The sequence below is a fragment of the Electrophorus electricus genome, chromosome 10, assembly GCF_013358815.1.
Source record: "Electrophorus electricus isolate fEleEle1 chromosome 10, fEleEle1.pri, whole genome shotgun sequence".
NCBI lineage: Eukaryota > Metazoa > Chordata > Actinopteri > Gymnotiformes > Gymnotidae > Electrophorus > Electrophorus electricus.
In genome coordinates, this window is record NC_049544.1 from 3658162 (window position 1) to 3674470 (window position 16309).

At 44.6% G+C, this 16309-nt stretch overlaps 3 protein-coding genes across 7 annotated transcripts; 1 reads left to right on the top strand and 2 right to left on the bottom strand.

The window, feature by feature from the left end:
- Positions 1-427: 427 nt before the first annotated feature.
- foxj2 (forkhead box J2) lies at positions 428-4903 on the bottom strand. Its single transcript, XM_026999142.2, has 10 exons — positions 4620-4903; positions 4045-4463; positions 3868-3942; positions 3496-3585; positions 3296-3403; positions 2240-2393; positions 1813-2028; positions 1630-1731; positions 1157-1537; positions 428-1057 (listed from the first exon to the last, which is right to left on the bottom strand). The coding sequence occupies exons 2-10, from the start codon at positions 4393-4395 to the stop codon at positions 948-950; spliced, it is 1587 nt and encodes a 528-aa protein (XP_026854943.2). The 5' UTR covers positions 4396-4463; positions 4620-4903; the 3' UTR covers positions 428-947.
- A 209-nt stretch (positions 4904-5112) lies between these two features.
- isoc2 (isochorismatase domain containing 2) lies at positions 5113-7887 on the bottom strand. 4 transcript variants are annotated; one of them, XM_026999178.2, is made up of 7 exons: positions 7704-7887; positions 7239-7337; positions 6709-6833; positions 6226-6438; positions 6026-6096; positions 5811-5928; positions 5113-5426 (listed from the first exon to the last, which is right to left on the bottom strand). In XM_026999178.2, coding segments are annotated over exons 2-7 (594 nt in total). In that variant the 5' UTR covers positions 7240-7337; positions 7704-7887; the 3' UTR covers positions 5113-5360. The 4 variants fall into 4 exon arrangements, with proteins under 4 accessions (XP_026854979.2, XP_026854977.2, XP_026854978.2 ...); XM_026999176.2 differs by having other exon boundaries at positions 7239-7343; XM_026999177.2 differs by lacking the exon at positions 7704-7887 and adding an exon at positions 7478-7693 and having other exon boundaries at positions 7239-7343.
- Positions 7888-7980: 93 nt separating this feature from the next.
- u2af2a (U2 small nuclear RNA auxiliary factor 2a) lies at positions 7981-15609 on the top strand. 2 transcript variants are annotated; one of them, XM_026999145.2, is made up of 12 exons: positions 7981-8060; positions 8380-8513; positions 8997-9147; positions 9277-9383; positions 9474-9625; positions 9882-9998; positions 10150-10288; positions 10383-10462; positions 10552-10674; positions 11315-11401; positions 12338-12589; positions 14230-15609. In XM_026999145.2, the coding sequence occupies exons 2-12, from the start codon at positions 8465-8467 to the stop codon at positions 14362-14364; spliced, it is 1392 nt and encodes a 463-aa protein (XP_026854946.1). In that variant the 5' UTR covers positions 7981-8060; positions 8380-8464; the 3' UTR covers positions 14365-15609. The 2 variants fall into 2 exon arrangements, with proteins under 2 accessions (XP_026854946.1, XP_026854947.1); XM_026999146.2 differs by having other exon boundaries at positions 7989-8513.
- Positions 15610-16309: the final 700 nt, after the last annotated feature.

The following is a 16309-nucleotide window of genomic DNA, read 5'->3' on the forward strand; positions in this document are numbered from 1 at the left end:
TTTCAACTGTGTCACGTGGGACACAAGATTTTGTGCTCACATTTCACTGTCCCACCATTGCCCCTTGATGTTTCAGAAACAATTGGGCAGGTGGACTATAAATGCTTCTAAAACAGTATGACCAGAAATAATATTTAAAAACATTTAAATGGTGGAATTGGGGACTGAATAACAATTTGTGCTGTTATTCTTAATTTAGTTTTGATTAATTATTTTATATAAAGATATTTCTCTTATAAGCTCAAAGAAATTGTGGTGTTAACTGTGAACATTCACATTGGGGGGGAAATGGAGGGGGGGGGAAAATGTAAAAAATAAAAAAAAAATCCCCCAAAATGAATTTCTATACGCTTCTGCGTTTGTCAGCTTCTGTGTGGGAAAGGCTGCAGCTGGAAATCCTGGCCAAGACAGTTCTTACAGATGTTGGTGCATTTTTGTACTACTTTTATTTTGAATAGAAGCATAAAATATTGAAACTATTTAAGTAAAATGGAACACAAAATGGCAGATTCTACTGGGTTATTTTGAATTAGCTAATGTGTTGACCAGTTTCAGGGAATCAATATTTCTGAATTAGAAATAATAAAAACTCAGTCAATTATTCAGTCATTTACACTGAAGAAGCCCACATCGCCTAAACACAATGCATCCCAGTTCATTTAATTATTAAGCAAGAAAAAAAATACAAATTCAAGTACACTTTAAAAAGGTGTAATTGTAGACAAGTAATTTATCACTCTTCTCTGAATTGTATTACAAACTAGAAAGCAAACTTCAAGCATAAAACAATACACTACTGTTTGTAGCTGGAAGATTTTAACCATAACATTGCTGTTTTTTTAAGATTTTTAAAATATGTCAGTGGTCATCCATTGGTAAATAACTGTCTTCTGCAATATTCTGAATTGCACTTTAGTTCATGAATCCTGTCATTAGATACAAAATATTCACACGATTAGTGAATCCCAGTCAAAGTCATCCTGGATCTCTTCGCTGTTGCTGTGGAGTTGCTTCATTGGTGGTCTGCTTCTAGGCATCAAAGGTTGCGCTTGCAGAACTACAAAGCACAGTCCCACATCTTGAGACTTGAAACATCCAGATAATCACATTTAATAATCATAATTCTGCACTGATGAAGATAACCATATGGTCTTACCACTGGAAGGCAGAGGTTGGCTGGTGCCAGGCTGGGGTTCGAGGTTACTCTGAGGAGTGTGGCATTGGGTCTGAGGGCTCTGGGTCTGGGTCAGGGTTTTCCTGAGGGGCTGAAGAGGGTGCCCGCCACTACATGTAGGAAGCTGAGAGGGGAAACTCAGTGGAGAGGGATGAGTTGAACTAGCCAGTGATGAAGGACCAGTTGGTTGCATGTTGGAAAGAGGTGGAGCAAACTGACTCAGAGAGGCATGGTTGCCAGATGAAGAACCAACGAGACCCTTCTGAGAGAAGAAACGGTTGAGCGAATCACAGAGCGAGGTGAAGAGTCCCGGATCCAGTGCCCAATCACAGTGTTCTGCCTGAAGCATGCTCTCTACCAGGTCTGAGGCAGAGTGAAAGAGTGGGGGATGAAAACATGGAGTGCTTTTCGTCACTGAACATTTCTACACATGCAGGTTCTATTGTGCCACTGACCAGGGTGACTGGTTAGGTCAATGGTAGCCCAATCCAGACTGCTAGCAATCCTGAAACTCTCTCTGAGAGAGTCTGCATTACTGAACCAGTCAGCAGGAACAACTGAGAAAGAGATACCATGGATCAGGAGTCACTTAGGGCATCCTGCATGCCAATATTCTTGGTTAAGGAATAAATACTTACCGTTGTTGTGCATCAGCCTGTCAAGCTCAGGGTTAACCTGTGTGCTGTGTGCTACAGCAAAACTAGGGTTAGTGTGGTTAGCGCTCGTGTTAGTTCCAGGAACTGAGACTGTATTGGGATTAGTGCTGGGACAGAGGTGAGGCGACATAGGGGGAAGGGTTGGCGTGTGAAGTGCTGTAATCTCATTGGGTACTGCAAGCAGACTGGGTGCTTCCGCTGGAAGAGAGAAGAGAAAGAGGTCACTGTCGTTTGTCTTGCTTGTACTTATCAGCAATCCATTTACAAGGAAAAAGCACGGGCTAGTATTAGGTGGTTACCATTTAGGACAAACGGTAAGGCTAAAAGAAATTCAGGGAACAGAAACTGAGAGCAAAACCGAAACGAGGATGGAGAGGTCAGGCGTTTCCAGTTTTCTTGTTCCACTCACACTGTGAGGCGACTCTCTCTCTCATGGAGCGACAGAGCGACCGAAAGGAGGTGTAGAGATCAGGCAGGTTCAGATCGGTGAAGGAGAAGCAGAGAGCTGGTTCTGCTGAGGGAGGAGGGGCAGCGGGGACCGTGGTTACAGGGGCAGGTGGATACTGGTGGAGGAAATGTGAACAGAGAAACGTTAGCAGCTTATTTCAAATCTGGATAAAAACAAATGTTCAAGCCCTCTGGTCTCAGTCCATGGTGCTCAATCCAGTTTAAGTTTTTACTGTATTCCAACACCCTCAAGTCAGTTATCCCAGAGTTGTGGAGTGTAGATTTCCAGACCTGGGTGTCTCGAAAGCATGGGAACTCGGAAGACGTGCATGTTCTATGAAGGCAAGTCTTAGAAGGCAGGTGTTTCAAGGGCAACTTGGTTATTTTAGGCTGTAGTCTAGTTTAGTGCTGCAGTTCACAATAAAAACGAAAAAACCTCTCCAAATTGGAGGCAAATGTGTAAGTAAGAATTCACCTCACACCTCTAAAATCACTATACCCTTGTAAATTAATGTTTCCCACAAAATTGCTTTCATAGTTATACATGCATACTTCTAAAATAAATTTCATTAAAGATGTAAATCTAACCTCTGTCCTGAATCCCTTATAACTAAAATGATTTCCTACAGCCACTAGAATAATAATAGTTGTTAATAATAAGTTACCAGCGTTCCTAAATCATTTTTTTTGCTATTTCACATTCACAACTACATGTTCTTCTCTATACTAAACTTACAGTTTTGAGCAAAAGTACACAAAAACTCATTTTAAACATTGAAAACTGGTCAAATACAAATCCAGTCTGGGATTTCATTGTAGTTGATTAAAGGATTAATGACAAAGTGGCCAACCAGTTACATCACACCTGACTCCCAGATGAAGGGAGGGTGGAAAGGACTTGGACCCTGAGGACTGTGATTTACTGCTGTTAAACATACAGAAAATGTTTTCTAGAAAAACATTAATTTAAGCAAAACAAACTGCCCAAAAAAAGAGAATGGAGAGAGCTCCACGGTACCTTGCACGGTGGTGAAGCCAAAGTGGTTTTGATGTCTGGTGGAAGAGGGAGGGACTCTGCTTGACTGACAGGTGCTTTGTCCTCTGTGAGTGGAGCTTTTTCACAAGGCTGACGGAGCATCAGAGAAGACACTGGATAAAAGTCTGTTCACATCACGTGTTTGCTCATTAACAAAAATGAGTAGTGTGAGAGGACTATACCATCATCACTTCCTCCTCTGTAGTATAAGACCTTTTAACTCCTCTAAGCTGAGTCTGGTCGAGTGGTCCATCTATTATCCAGTACGAACCCTAGAAAAAAAAAGTCAACGCGAGACCTAACTGATAGTATAAGAGTACCTAAAACCAATGACTATTTAACGTGGTCATATAGAAGTCATAAGACTGTGTATAGCAGGTTATTACTTTCCCAGGGTCAAATACAAGACATAATATTATAATATTTGTAAGCCATTTATTTATATATATATATATATATATATATATATATATATATATATATATATATATATATATATATGGATAATAGACTGGATTCTTGCATGGGGAAAAAAAACAAAAACAAAAAATCACCTTCCCAGGGTCACTCTGTGGTCTTGGAACTTTCCGGAAGCTTTTATTCAGGGAGAGGTTATGCCGAATTGAGTTCTGCATGGAAAAGAAGGATATGTCAGGACCTTGACTTGAGTTGCGATGCACAACTCTGAAGACCGAGAGTAGAGTATCTGGAGAATATGAGCTCCCGAATACCTTCCAGCCTCGTCCCGCTCTGCTATAGTAAGGGAATGCGTCACTGATCCATGTGTAAATGTCATTCAGACTCAGTTTCTTCTCTGGGGCAGAGCTTATTGCCATGGTGATGAGAGTGGCATAGCTATGCGGCGGCTTCCCTTTGGAGTTGGCCGGAGTGGTGGCAGAAGGGATGGATGGAGGAGCGTCTCGTTCTCTCCCTTGCTTCCTCTCACCTCTCTCCTTCCCAGAGCGCAGAGTGCTCACCCCCAGCTGCGGAAGCCAGTCGATGCTCGTCAAACTGGAGTCCAGCTCTGATGTCATGGTCAAGGAAGTGGATAGGGCGCAGTAACACGGAGCAGCGCGATGCATTAAACAGCGGCCGCGGCTTCGCGTCAAAAGCTTGCAGTCTGACTTTTGTAGATATTTCCGCCCCAAAGCTAAAAATAGAACAACTGAGTTTTAATGCTTCAAACCAAATGGAGCGCGGCTCCTGAAAAGAAGTGTGAACTTTAAGGAGCGTTTCTATAGAGGGTTGGATAGTTTCACATTCTTTCCAGATAGACTCAGATGTAATGAGAGAGAGAAGCACTCACCCTCCTGTCAACAGGCCCCAGGCTTCACGCCGTGTCCGTCTCTAACGCTGTCATGTCTCACAGCGCCTGAGCTGCTCCCTCAGCGTTTACTTCCCACTTTCCTCTTTCACGGCTTTTTTTTGTTTGTTTTTTTACGGCTATCGCCCTTCCATTTCCAACCCAGACGGCCTTTCAAGCGTTTGCGTGCTTTACACTTTCTCTGCGATATTTGTTTAAACGAGAAGGAGGAGGAGGGAAAAAAAAAAAAAAAAACAAAACTCGGAAAAGTTCTTCCTTTTTCTCGTTCCCTCTCCCCTCCCTTTGTGACGCACGTCACACGCTCCGCCCCGTGCCCCATTGTCTCCTCCCACCTCTCACGGCCATACCCACGCTAGCTGTGCTTCACTACAGCTGGAGTCCCACAGCATTCATGCCTGTTGGGGTGAGCCTGTGTCTGCGACACCTGGGTCAAACTCAGCCCTGCTCTTTAAAGAAAATGGCACGATTCCGAAAACGCTGTTATAGCTCAGCTTTATTTATTAGTTTGTGTGCATTAGTAACGATACATACAAAAATAATTACATTCTGCTTGTAATTGAGAGAAAAAACAAAAAACAACAACAAAAAAAACCTGAAGCAGGTGAAGACAAACGTCGACTGAAAATTTAAGACAGCCATAAACGGCCAGCGATGGTGATGTGTACTGGAAGATGCCTGCCCAATGAAGGATTTGTCAGGCTAAATTGGGCCATGTGGCTCTTCCTACAGGGAGCTGAAGAAGGCAAGAAGACCCGTGTCTGGGGAGGGGTGAGTCAGGAGCTTCTGGATCTGTGTGCAAAAAGAACTCGCCAATAACCCCAGGGCACAAAAGCTGTTAGCCTCCCAGTTCTTAGGCCTTCTGTTCCCACATGCAAAACCAATCAGACTTCCTTATTCACTCAACATATCCAACACGAACAGGAACAATCCCAAACATTCCCTGCTTGTTTCATTGTTCAGAAAGGAATAGTTCCTTTCTAGTTTTCTAGAAATATTCTTTAAAAACTCCAAAAAAAGTTTAGTTATTTAAAAGCCACACTAAATTTGACTTAACTGGGCTTTGTAATGCCCAGTAGGTCTGACCTAGAATACTCGATCTACATGACAGAGTGAGATTAGGCAGTAACAGGTGCTAGGTAGAGCGTTTGTCTGCGTTCTCCAGTGTGGCTGTACCTCTTTGAAGTTGGGGTGCTTGGCATCCTGCACCAGCTGCAGTAGGACCCCCTCTGTGGTGGTGAGAAAGGCCCCGCTCTGCTTCAGCCGCGACAGGGCGAACAGCCGGTCCGTCGGACTGAGGTGCAGGTGAGACGCTCGCTTTCAGCTAGTGAGCATTTACCTCAAGAACGCATTTAGGTTGTGGGTCGGGAAGTCTAAGTCAGCGGCAGTACCTTCGAGATGAGACGGCGTCTGCAACAATGTGAACCTCCATTCCTCTCTCCAGGAGATCATAGGTTGTGCACTGGAGAGAGGGCAGAATACAGCGTCAGAAGTCATAACCATTCCTTCGATTTGAAGGCTTTGATGTTTTTCCTACTGCGCATCCATAGCTGTCTGTTAAACGACACAGGTAAAACACCACAAAGCTTACTGCGATGCAGGCTTGGGCCTCTATGCCACACAGGATCGCCTGCTGAGGGTTGCCCAGGCTCTTGAGCTGGTTCTCCACACTCTCAGTCAGCATGGAGAAGCGGGTTTTGGCATGGGCCTTCAGGCCCTGTGCACCCAGCTCAGAGACGGTGGGGCCCAGACCCGTAGGGTACTGCTCAGTCACAATTGGGGGGACACCCAAGATCCGGCAAGCCTGCACAAGAGGGCGGCGCCAACCATTACTGGACATTTACCCTGGGCTCAGAGTTGTAAGGCTTGTGAGAAATATAAATAAGGAATTTACTTATTTGGGGTCAGCTTGTATGGGTTTTACATAAAAGTCATTTCGGGATAGTGATGGCGCTATGCCCTGGCTCCTTATTTTTACTGGTGCCACTTGTAATATAAGCCGAGTGACGTGCCAAACATACATATGTCCTAATACAAGTCCTGAGCGAGGCCCAGAGGCATTATGGTGGACTACCTGTAGCAATCTTGCAGCATTGCTCACAATGTTGGTGAACTGGAAAATAGTTGGTCGGAACTTCTCTTGCATGTCACACAGCAACAACACTGTGCTTTTGGATGACAGACGTCCTATATGTGCCACTGAAAAAAAAATCATTTGAATCAACAAGTTGTTGTTTGTTTGTTTTTTTAAATCCAGGATTTGTGGAAAAAGCACGTGGTTCACCAACCTTCTCATTATTAACAAGTATTTAGTAGTAATAACCGTTTCACTTCAAGTTTTGACATATTACAAAGTTGCCTCATAGACAGCTGCGAAATCTACGCTGGAAAACGAATTTGTGGGAAAGACTAGCATTCAGGTAGATGTATTTCAGAGATACGAAGATATAACCTTATGTGTATGTCTTCGTTGGAAGAGGTTTTACATTTGCATAGATTTGCACCTCCACCTGGTTACAAGCACCATCTTGACAAAAACCTGCGCGCCGTGTCCCTGCGACATGCAAGGCGACACCTGCAGATAACTCGAAATTCGCCACTTACTTTTGCTTGAGGACAGGTCGCCAGCGATGTCCTACGTCTATCGGTAATTTTTTCGTACGGAAACGTCAGAGGTTTGTCCGAGCAGCCTGGGGACGACGACTGTTACTGACAAGAAAACAACGGTTGTACCCCTCGTAGAAATGTGCAGCCATGTAGAGTAACACAACATGATCGACACACAACCTAATACAGATTTCATATTTATGATTGAGAGCTGACACTTGCTATCGCTTTCTTACAGATGCAGATTAGTAGACTATTTCGATCTAGACACCTAACAAGCGGATTTCCAATGTCTCTAAAATTGAAAAATTCGCATTTCTATGAAGGCATATTGAGGAATATTGGTGCGACATCATGGTAGAGTTTACTCTCTTCGCCCCGGTCTTGTTCCTGGGACGGTTCTGAGACATTACATATGGATCATCTTTCCCAAATCTCGCTGGTTTTATTAGAACCACCTACCCATAATATGTCCACGTATAAGAAACGTAAGACCTTCCATAAGACAAAATGGACTCCCTCCTGAGGCGCATCCACCAGGGGACGGTATGGGATAAACCAGTGCAGTGTAATTGGACTGTTCAATTAGCATCATTTCCTTTTTTTCCTTTTTGCACAAATCGACACATTTATGATGTTGTTTATTTCTCCATTATTTCAAACATTTCAACGTAATCTCAAAAAGAGGAGCCGTCTCCTCCCTCCCCCCCCTTTTAATGTGAAATTGACCCGGAAGTACTTGGGCGTGGCTATTGACCTTAGCAAGCGCACTCTTTTGGCCTTAGCTGGGATTTGGGGGATTTTGTGTGCAAAATAGCGGTAGGACTTTAATTAGTCCAGAACTTTGTAAAGTCGAACGTACACTTAATAACCAAAGTATTTTTGAAACATTCACAGTTGCTTGTAAAGCGACCATTGACTCCGTTTTTTGAAAGCACTGAGAAATAACACGTTTTCTTATGCTATGCTAACCTTTGTATAGCTCGAAGGGTTTCGGGGATTAGTAGCTAACTATAGCTGTTGCTAATCTGTTAGAGCATACAGTGTTTGGTGTCGTAGCGCATTGATTTAATCGCTTTGTTGTGTTTTAATTTGATCTTTGTACATATATATATTTTTGTGTGGGATATTTTTGTAGTCGCCGAACTGCTGGCTACTTGCTAGCTAGCTAGCTATCGCTAGCCCCTTTCACACTCGAGCGGCGTGTTGGAGCTGCAGGGAAAATGTCAGATTTTGACGAATTCGAGAGACAGCTGACCGAAAACAAACAAGGTAAGAAAGCATGTTATCGGATTTTAATTGAAACGTAATAAGCGGTCTATATATATATATATTTTCTAGTTCACCGGTAATTTTTTTTGATCGCGACTGCATAGAGTCTAGCTAGCATAACATAGCTGGTCACTAATGAAAACCAGTGCATCTCCTCGGTCTTTGAACGGTCTGCACCATTAACATCAGCTAACTAAGATTTTTTTAAATGTAAATTTAGTACACTTGTTGAAGATGGCTGAACTTTAGATGTTTTCAATGCTTCGGTGCTCAATTTAAACCCCTTGTCACAGTCATCCTGTTTGTTTACATGGACTTATATATGGATAACTTTATTGTAAATTATAGTTTTTTTTCCAAGCAGTGAACCTCACCCCATGGAAAGAACCCAGTAGATGTACTAACATCCCACATATTTTCCTTTGCAAACTATAAAGAAGTAACAAGGAATACCAAATAACCTTTGGTCTCTTGCGCCGTTAGCGGACAGAGATAAGGAGAACAAGCATCACCGACGCAGCAGCTCCCGGAGTCGGAGCCGGGACCGAGACCGGAAGAGGAGGAGCAGGGACAGAGAGAGGAGAAGCAGCCGAGATCGCCATGGTGACAGCAAGGACCGCAGACACAGACGGAGGTGTGCTGCATTCTGCTGTTGACAGATTTGACTTTAGTTGATAAAATGGCCTCCTGTCCCATGCTTCCTGTTTCCATGGCGCGTTAAAGCCTTCAGTAAGCACGGCCCTTGCGGTGTCTCTCTTTACAGTCGTTCCCCGCACCGTGAGAAGAAGAAGGCCAAGGTGAAAAAGTACTGGGACGTACCGCCACCCGGCTTCGAGCACATCACACCCATGCAGTACAAAGCAATGCAGGGTGAGTCCGTCTTCCTCCCTCCCTTGCTCCTCCTCCTCCCCTGTGTCCTGCTTTGTCTCATCATTCTCTGTGTTGTCTGCTGTCCCTCAGCTGCCGGTCAGATCCCCGCCACTGCCCTGCTCCCTACGATGACTCCCGAAGGGTTGGCCGTGACCCCCACTCCTGTCCCCGTCGTGGGCAGCCAGATGACTCGCCAGGCCCGGAGACTCTACGTGGGCAACATACCTTTCGGCATCACGGAGGCAAGCATGGCTAGACCCTACTTGCAGATGCACAGTCATTTTTCCAGTATTTGTACTGAACCTGTCTGTTAGCCAGCTGCCTTAGTAAAGGAAACATAACCACGCCAGAAGAGCTTTGGTCTTGGACTGTCTTGTTTTGATGGATGAGGTCTCACTCTTTTAAAGTGGTGTGTGATTGCAGTCGCACGGCCACTGTGTCGATGCTCTTCGGTGTTTGTGATACCAGTGGAGGACACGGACGTCTGGTCTTTTACAGGAGTCCATGATGGACTTCTTCAATGCCCAGATGCGACTGGGTGGCCTGACTCAGGCTCCAGGAAACCCGGTCCTTGCTGTGCAGATCAACCAGGACAAGAACTTTGCATTCCTGGAGGTCAGCCTCCTAAGTGCACTTCTTCCTCAAACCCTCAAAATCTGACGTAGTTTCGTAATTCGCTGTTCTAAACAGAGACGCCGTGTCCTTCTATGCTTTAAGCCACACCGTAAAGCTTTCCAAAGGTCGACTGCTCTTTGTGTTGCCTCAGTTCCGCTCCGTGGATGAGACGACACAGGCCATGGCATTCGATGGCATCATCTTCCAGGGGCAGAGCCTAAAGATCCGTCGACCCCACGACTACCAGCCCCTGCCAGGCATGAGTGAGAACCCCAGCGTCTATGTTCCAGGTTGGCTTCATTCACCTGTCTCATAATGGGCACAGCTGAACTATTAGCTGTGGTCACAACACCGAAACGTTCCATCTCTTTGCATCTGTCCCAGGCGTCGTGTCCACAGTGGTGCCTGATTCGGCTCATAAGCTCTTCATCGGTGGCCTGCCCAATTACCTCAACGACGACCAGGTTGGTTTCGATGAACATGTGGTTTCTAGATTTATTTTTAGAGTTCACTAATGGCTCTCTCCGTTTGCTGGCTTGTTGCTACGTCTCAGGTGAAGGAGCTGTTGACATCGTTTGGCCCCCTAAAAGCCTTTAACCTGGTGAAGGACAGTGCCACTGGTCTCTCTAAGGGCTATGCCTTCTGCGAATACGTCGACGTCAACATCAGCGACCAGGTAAGTGCCCGTGTACTCTTCTGACCGCCGGACGGGATTTAAACCTCCGTGGCTTGACAGACTTTGGTCCCAGCACTGGCACGAGCCACGAGTCCCGAACATGGCTCCGCACTCTTCAGATCTCCGACTGTTCCTGCTTTGAAACGGAGCCTGTGTTAAGGAAATGAAGGCTCTCTGTGCTAATGCACTGTATTGTGGGCGTGGCTGCCTCTTCAGACTTAGACCTGCTTTTAAAGGGCTTTAAATAGTACCGACGTTTCTTAAGATGACATAGTGTGCACTGTCGGAGAGTGTCCAAGCTTTATTCAGTTTGGAGAACAGAATGCAGACGTAGACTGAGAGAACGGGGGAGACGAAGGGGGAAAGGCAGAGTGTAAGTGGATCAGTAATGCAAATCCGGAAAAGTGGAGCAGAACGTGAGTGAGCGGAAACGATACTTAAATGTAGACTGAATCTGAAGCAGAAATTAGCATACACTTTCAGGAACGACTGTAGCACAGGACGCCATATCCAATCAGGAGCAGGAGGCGTATCCGTTGCTTCACCTGCTTTAACCACTGGCATGGCCGTTTGGGTGTGTAAAAGGCCCAGAGGCTTAAGCCACGCTGTTTGTGACCTGTCTCCCTCTCCCCTGTTGCAGGCCATCGCTGGCCTCAACGGCATGCAGCTGGGGGACAAGAAGCTCCTTGTTCAGAGAGCCAGCGTTGGATCCAAGAACACCTCACTGGTGAGTGGGGCGTGGGTGTGCACGCGTGCCAGTGTAGTCCGCTGTTTCCCTGTGGGGACGTTGAGAAAACAATTCCCCTCTCCTCATCTGTCCCTCCCTGAGTTCTGTCTTCCATCCCTGATCCATGTTCTCTCTCTGTATATGTGTATGTATATGTTAACCAAACACTTAGAATTCTTATGAATTAATATAGGCCGTGTACTCCCGCCTAAATGCACCCGCGTATGCGACTCCGCCTAACTTATCGAGTTTGTTGTGGTGTGTGAGAGGAGTACCAGCATGGTCCCACAGCCACAGAAAAGTTTATTCCATTCATGGCAGTCAAAGTGTAGATAAGGTCAGACTGCAGTATATTAATTACTGAAATGGAAGAGTCCTGGGATCAGAGCTAAGATAACCCAGCTCGGACATAAGAGAGCGAGGAGAGAGAGATCTGTGGTTGCACCCCACCTAACTGAATGCCTGCTCTGTTTACCCACCTCATCTGTTTTCCTTTTCCTTGGAAAATACCCAAGTAAGCTCATTTTATTAGCACTTTATAGGAGTGTCTGCTAAATGCCAGTGTAATATAGCCTGTTAGTGCCATTAACCAACTGAATTCCACATGTGGGCACAGGGGTGGGAGTCAGGCTTCTCTAGGGACTTACTAAAAGCATTGCATTACATAAATGGTTGGTTAGATTTATTGTAGTTTTAAGTTTGTTTGTTTATTTGTTTATTTGTTTGTTTATTTATTGCTGTGGCAGCAAGGATTTTGGTATGCAGGCCACCATGGAGAAATATTCCCAACCAAAACACTGTAATTACAAAATAAATTTCAATGACACCACAGCACAAATCACGAGGTTTATGGTCCCCTGTCTGTGCTGGGTTGCATGCACGCCTGCGTATCGTGAACCGCCGCCTTACGTGCGCTGCTGTTCTCCCCTGCACCAGACTGGCATCAACCAGACCCCGGTGACGCTGCAGGTGCCCGGCCTGATGAACAGTTCCATGAACCAGATGGGCGGTATCCCCACCGAGGTGCTGTGCCTCATGAACATGGTGTCTCCCGAGGAGCTGCTGGACGACGAGGAGTACGAGGAGATCGTGGAGGACGTCCGTGACGAGTGCAGCAAGTACGGCCAGGTCAAGAGCATCGAGATCCCGCGCCCCGTCGACGGCGTCGAGGTGCCCGGCACTGGGAAGGTGAGGCCATAGCTAAATTTGGTTGTGTTAAAATAAATGAACTGTTAATAGGCTCGAGGCTTGTGTAGCAAGTAATGACAGCTGGTTAAGATCGCCTCGAGAGAGCAAATGAGAGAGCAAACATTCCGGCTACTGTACAGCGTTCAGTAAAGTATTCAGATCCCTTTTTGCACACTTTTGTTGTGCATTTTGATTGGTTATAATTGTGTTTTTTTTTACCCATCAACCTACAATTAATCACCCATAATGACCCATATGAGTTTTGAATATTAATTAAAATAAAAAAATTTAATCTCTTATTTATGAAAGCATACATACCCTTTATGCAGGGTATGTTTGTAAAACATTGTAAAAAACTTTGTAAAAGCCCCTTTGGCAGGAGTTATACCTGCCAGTCGACTTGGGTTTGTGTCATACCTGCATTTGGGCAGTTTATCTGTTCCTTCATGTCAGACTGGATGGCAAATGTCTGAACTCCCATCTTCAGGCCTCTCCTTAGCTGTTTTTCGGATTTACATCTGGGTTGTGGCTGGGCGACTCGCGGACATTCAGGGACTTGTCCTGAAGTCAATCGAGTGTTGTTTTGGCTGAACGCTTCAGGTCCCTGCTGTCAAAGTCGAAATGTTGCCCCAGGCGGAGTGTGCGCGTGCTCAGGACGAGGTGTGTGTGCGTTCCTCCATCCCTCGGTTGATACCAGTCTTCCTGGAAACACCCCCGTAGCGAGATGGTACTACCACCACGTTGCACAGCAGGGATGGCATTAGCCAGGCGATGAGCCATGCTGTTTCTGTCACCAGACATGGTGCTTCGCTTTTCATCTCCTCGGACCAGGGCAACCTTTTCCATACGTTGCCAGTAATGTGCTGTCTAGCCCACGACAGGCGGTCATGTACCTTTTCCTCAACACTGGCTTTCGCCTTTCCACTCTGCCGTGATTCAGGCCTGATATAGGGAGTGTTGTAGTGATGGCTGTCCTCCAACCTCTTTAGAGTGCCCGTTGGGTTCTTTCTTACCTCCCTGAACAAGACGGCCAACTCTAGGAAGGTTCAAGGTCGTGCCAAGCTTTTTCCATTTCAAAATGATTGATGCCACTGTTGTCCTGGGGCACTGAAAGCCTGAGATATTGGTTTATATCCTTTTCCTGATCTATGCCTTGCCATCATTTCATCATGGCGATCCTTCATGATTTGGTTTTTGTCTTGCCAATGCAGTGGAAGTTTTTAGATCTATAACGGTCTATAAGGGCTCGTTGTGTGCCTTTCCAAACTGTCGTCAAATTGCAGCAGGTGGACTCCACTTAAGTTGTAGACACACCCAAATCATAATTAAAGCAAACAGTTTCTCCCTGATCACAGTGTGAGGTGCCACAGCAAAGGGTATGATTTACTTTTCTGAAGGAGAGATTTCAGTTGTTGATTTTTTTTTAATTTTTTTTTTTTCTTTTTTTTTCTTCTCTCGCAACTCTCTGAAACATCACTATCATTATGGGTTATTTAAAATAAAAATTAAATACATTTTTGTATTGTTTAGCTCACTAACTCGCCACACAACACTACTTGACACAAAGATCAAATATAAGAGGTTGACATTTTTTGAATGCACTGTTCCTTTGCTCATGTGGTGCTTTTCTTTCCAACTAGATCTTTGTGGAGTTTATGTCGGTGTTCGACTCACAGAAGGCCATGCAAGGGTTAACAGGAAGAAAGTTTGCCAACAGAGTGGTGGTGACCAAATACTGCGATCCAGATGCCTACCACCGCCGAGACTTCTGGTAGAGGAGGAGAGAAGCGTGTCAGAAAGAGAGAGAGAGAGAGAGAGAGAGAGATGGAGTGTATGGAATTTACAGTCCCCTGTCCCTTTTGTGTGTTGGGTTTTTTTGTTTTGTTTTGTTTTTTTTATAAATCTATCTATCTATCTATCTATCTTAGGGTTGTGAGAGGGAGTGAACAGTTTTTAGTGAAACCAGTAATGCATCTGGTGTCTGTGTGCTGCACACCTGTCACCAGTGGTGTTACTGGCCATATTGGCCGCACTGGCTAACAACTTTTTAAATGTAACTCGCGTAAGACTTTGCGTAAGGTGTGGTACAGTGAGAAGAGGCACATGTCTTTTGGGAATTAATTAGGCCTTGCATCGAGAGTTATCCTGAACATTTGTACACAGAGACTTGATGTGTTTTCACTCTCCAATGGTTGTGAAGGTAGAGACTTCCTCTACAGGACACTGTAACTCTCTCACGCTGGGAGAGGCAGAGAGGGTCGAGGGCTAGTGAGGGGGGTTCCTGAGCTGAAGGAGATGTGCTTTTGAACACAGCAACCAGAAAGCAGCCACAGGTTGTGAGAGGGGCAAGTAGCTGTTCACTACAAGTCTGATGTCAAAAAGGTTTGTCGGGATTGCAATGTCTGAGGAGGGAAAATGGCACAGTTACGGACCATACAGTGACTTGCTTTCTCTGTACATAAAAGAAGTTCAATTCAAAAACAGGCTAGTACAAAAAATCTATCAGAAGTTTCTGTGTTCATTTTCCCCCCTTCTTTCGACATGTTGGCTCAGTCTTTCTCTCTCTCTCTCTCTCTCTCATTTCTGCTTGTTCTAACATTTCTTTTCTCTTGCAAGCCATTTTGTCCTGACCCTATCGAATCAAATTTGTACCCAGTGGAAAAAAAAAAAAGAACTTCTTCTTTTTTTTTTTTTTTTTTTTTTTTTGGTGGTTTTTTTTTTTGTTTTGTTTTTTGTTTTTTGTTTTTTAATACATTCTGTAACTAAATGTCCACTGCTGTTTTTTAAAACTGTAATAAGCTGAGCGAGTTGATTTAATACGGTGCGTTGTATGAGGACCAGTAGAATGATTTGGCGTAATAAAGTCAAAGCGTTCACACGTGTTTGTGCATAACCCTCTCATCTCGTCGTTCTGCGTGGCTAAGCCTCCGGCCAGCACTAACGGGCCGCCTCAGTGCCCTCGGTCCATATCGGCTCTATACTGCTCACCGCGAGATTGTAGTATAGCTCTTCATTTCAGAGTGCGTGACAGTGGTGAGGCAATTGGTCTTGAGACTGTTTTAAAAAACGATGGGGCCACCAGATTGTGACTTCACAAATGTTGGGCGTGTTCCTGCCTCTTGCCTTTCTGTCTTCAGTTGTTTTTGTTTTTTTTTCAATGTAATTTCTCGAATTCATAAATAAAACAATCTTAGAAAAAAAGTTAGTGGGTGTATATATTGATTGATTGTCAGTCTCGCTTATCAGTGATGGACTATAAATCAACATTAGTGTTTGTAGAAACTTCAGTTTATTCTTGCATATAGTGGCCTGTTGCAAGAAAAAAATCAAAAGCATTTTTTTGAAAAGTTGAACTGTAAATGTATAAACATGTCGATCTATATAGTATATAACATAGACGTGCAACACTCATAAACTAAAATGTAGTCGATCGCTATAACCCTCTTAACTGGTTTGTGGCTGCAGAATACTGTTGTTTATCTGTGATTGTTTTAAGTATGAAATCTGTTTCCCACTAGTATTCACTAATATAAAAAAGCGCCATATAAGAATTCTGTCTAAAGAGGTTTGGAAAGGTGAATTTGTGCCACAAGCAAATAAAAAACTATAAATGAGTTAACAGAAATTGTAAAATAAAATAGCGAAGACACTCGGTAGGCCGTGAGTGGTTAGCGACTGAGTTTCTGAGCTGGACATACAGTGGGTTCCTGATATAGAATC

Bases quoted from the DNA above. Each gene is read 5' to 3' on its own strand.
- foxj2 (XM_026999142.2), bottom strand. From the start codon at position 4,395: ATGCATCGCGCTGCTCCGTGTTACTGCGCCCTATCCACTTCCTTGACC. The intron at 2,394-3,295 runs GTACCGTGGAGC...TTCCTCCACCAG, and splicing joins TGGCTTCACCACCGTGCAAG to TATCCACCTGCCCCTGTAAC. The intron at 1,538-1,629 runs GTCAGTGGCACA...ACTCTGCCTCAG, and splicing joins TGACCTAACCAGTCACCCTG to ACCTGGTAGAGAGCATGCTT.
- isoc2 (XM_026999178.2), bottom strand. The intron at 6,439-6,708 runs GTAGTCCACCAT...CCTCTTGTGCAG, and splicing joins ATGCTGCAAGATTGCTACAG to GCTTGCCGGATCTTGGGTGT. The intron at 6,097-6,225 runs GTAAGCTTTGTG...CCCTCTCTCCAG, and splicing joins AGGCCCAAGCCTGCATCGCA to TGCACAACCTATGATCTCCT.
- u2af2a (XM_026999145.2), top strand. From the start codon at position 8,465: ATGTCAGATTTTGACGAATTCGAGAGACAGCTGACCGAAAACAAACAA. The intron at 9,384-9,473 runs GTGAGTCCGTCT...GCTGTCCCTCAG, and splicing joins GCAGTACAAAGCAATGCAGG to CTGCCGGTCAGATCCCCGCC. The intron at 10,675-11,314 runs GTAAGTGCCCGT...CCCCTGTTGCAG, and splicing joins ACGTCAACATCAGCGACCAG to GCCATCGCTGGCCTCAACGG.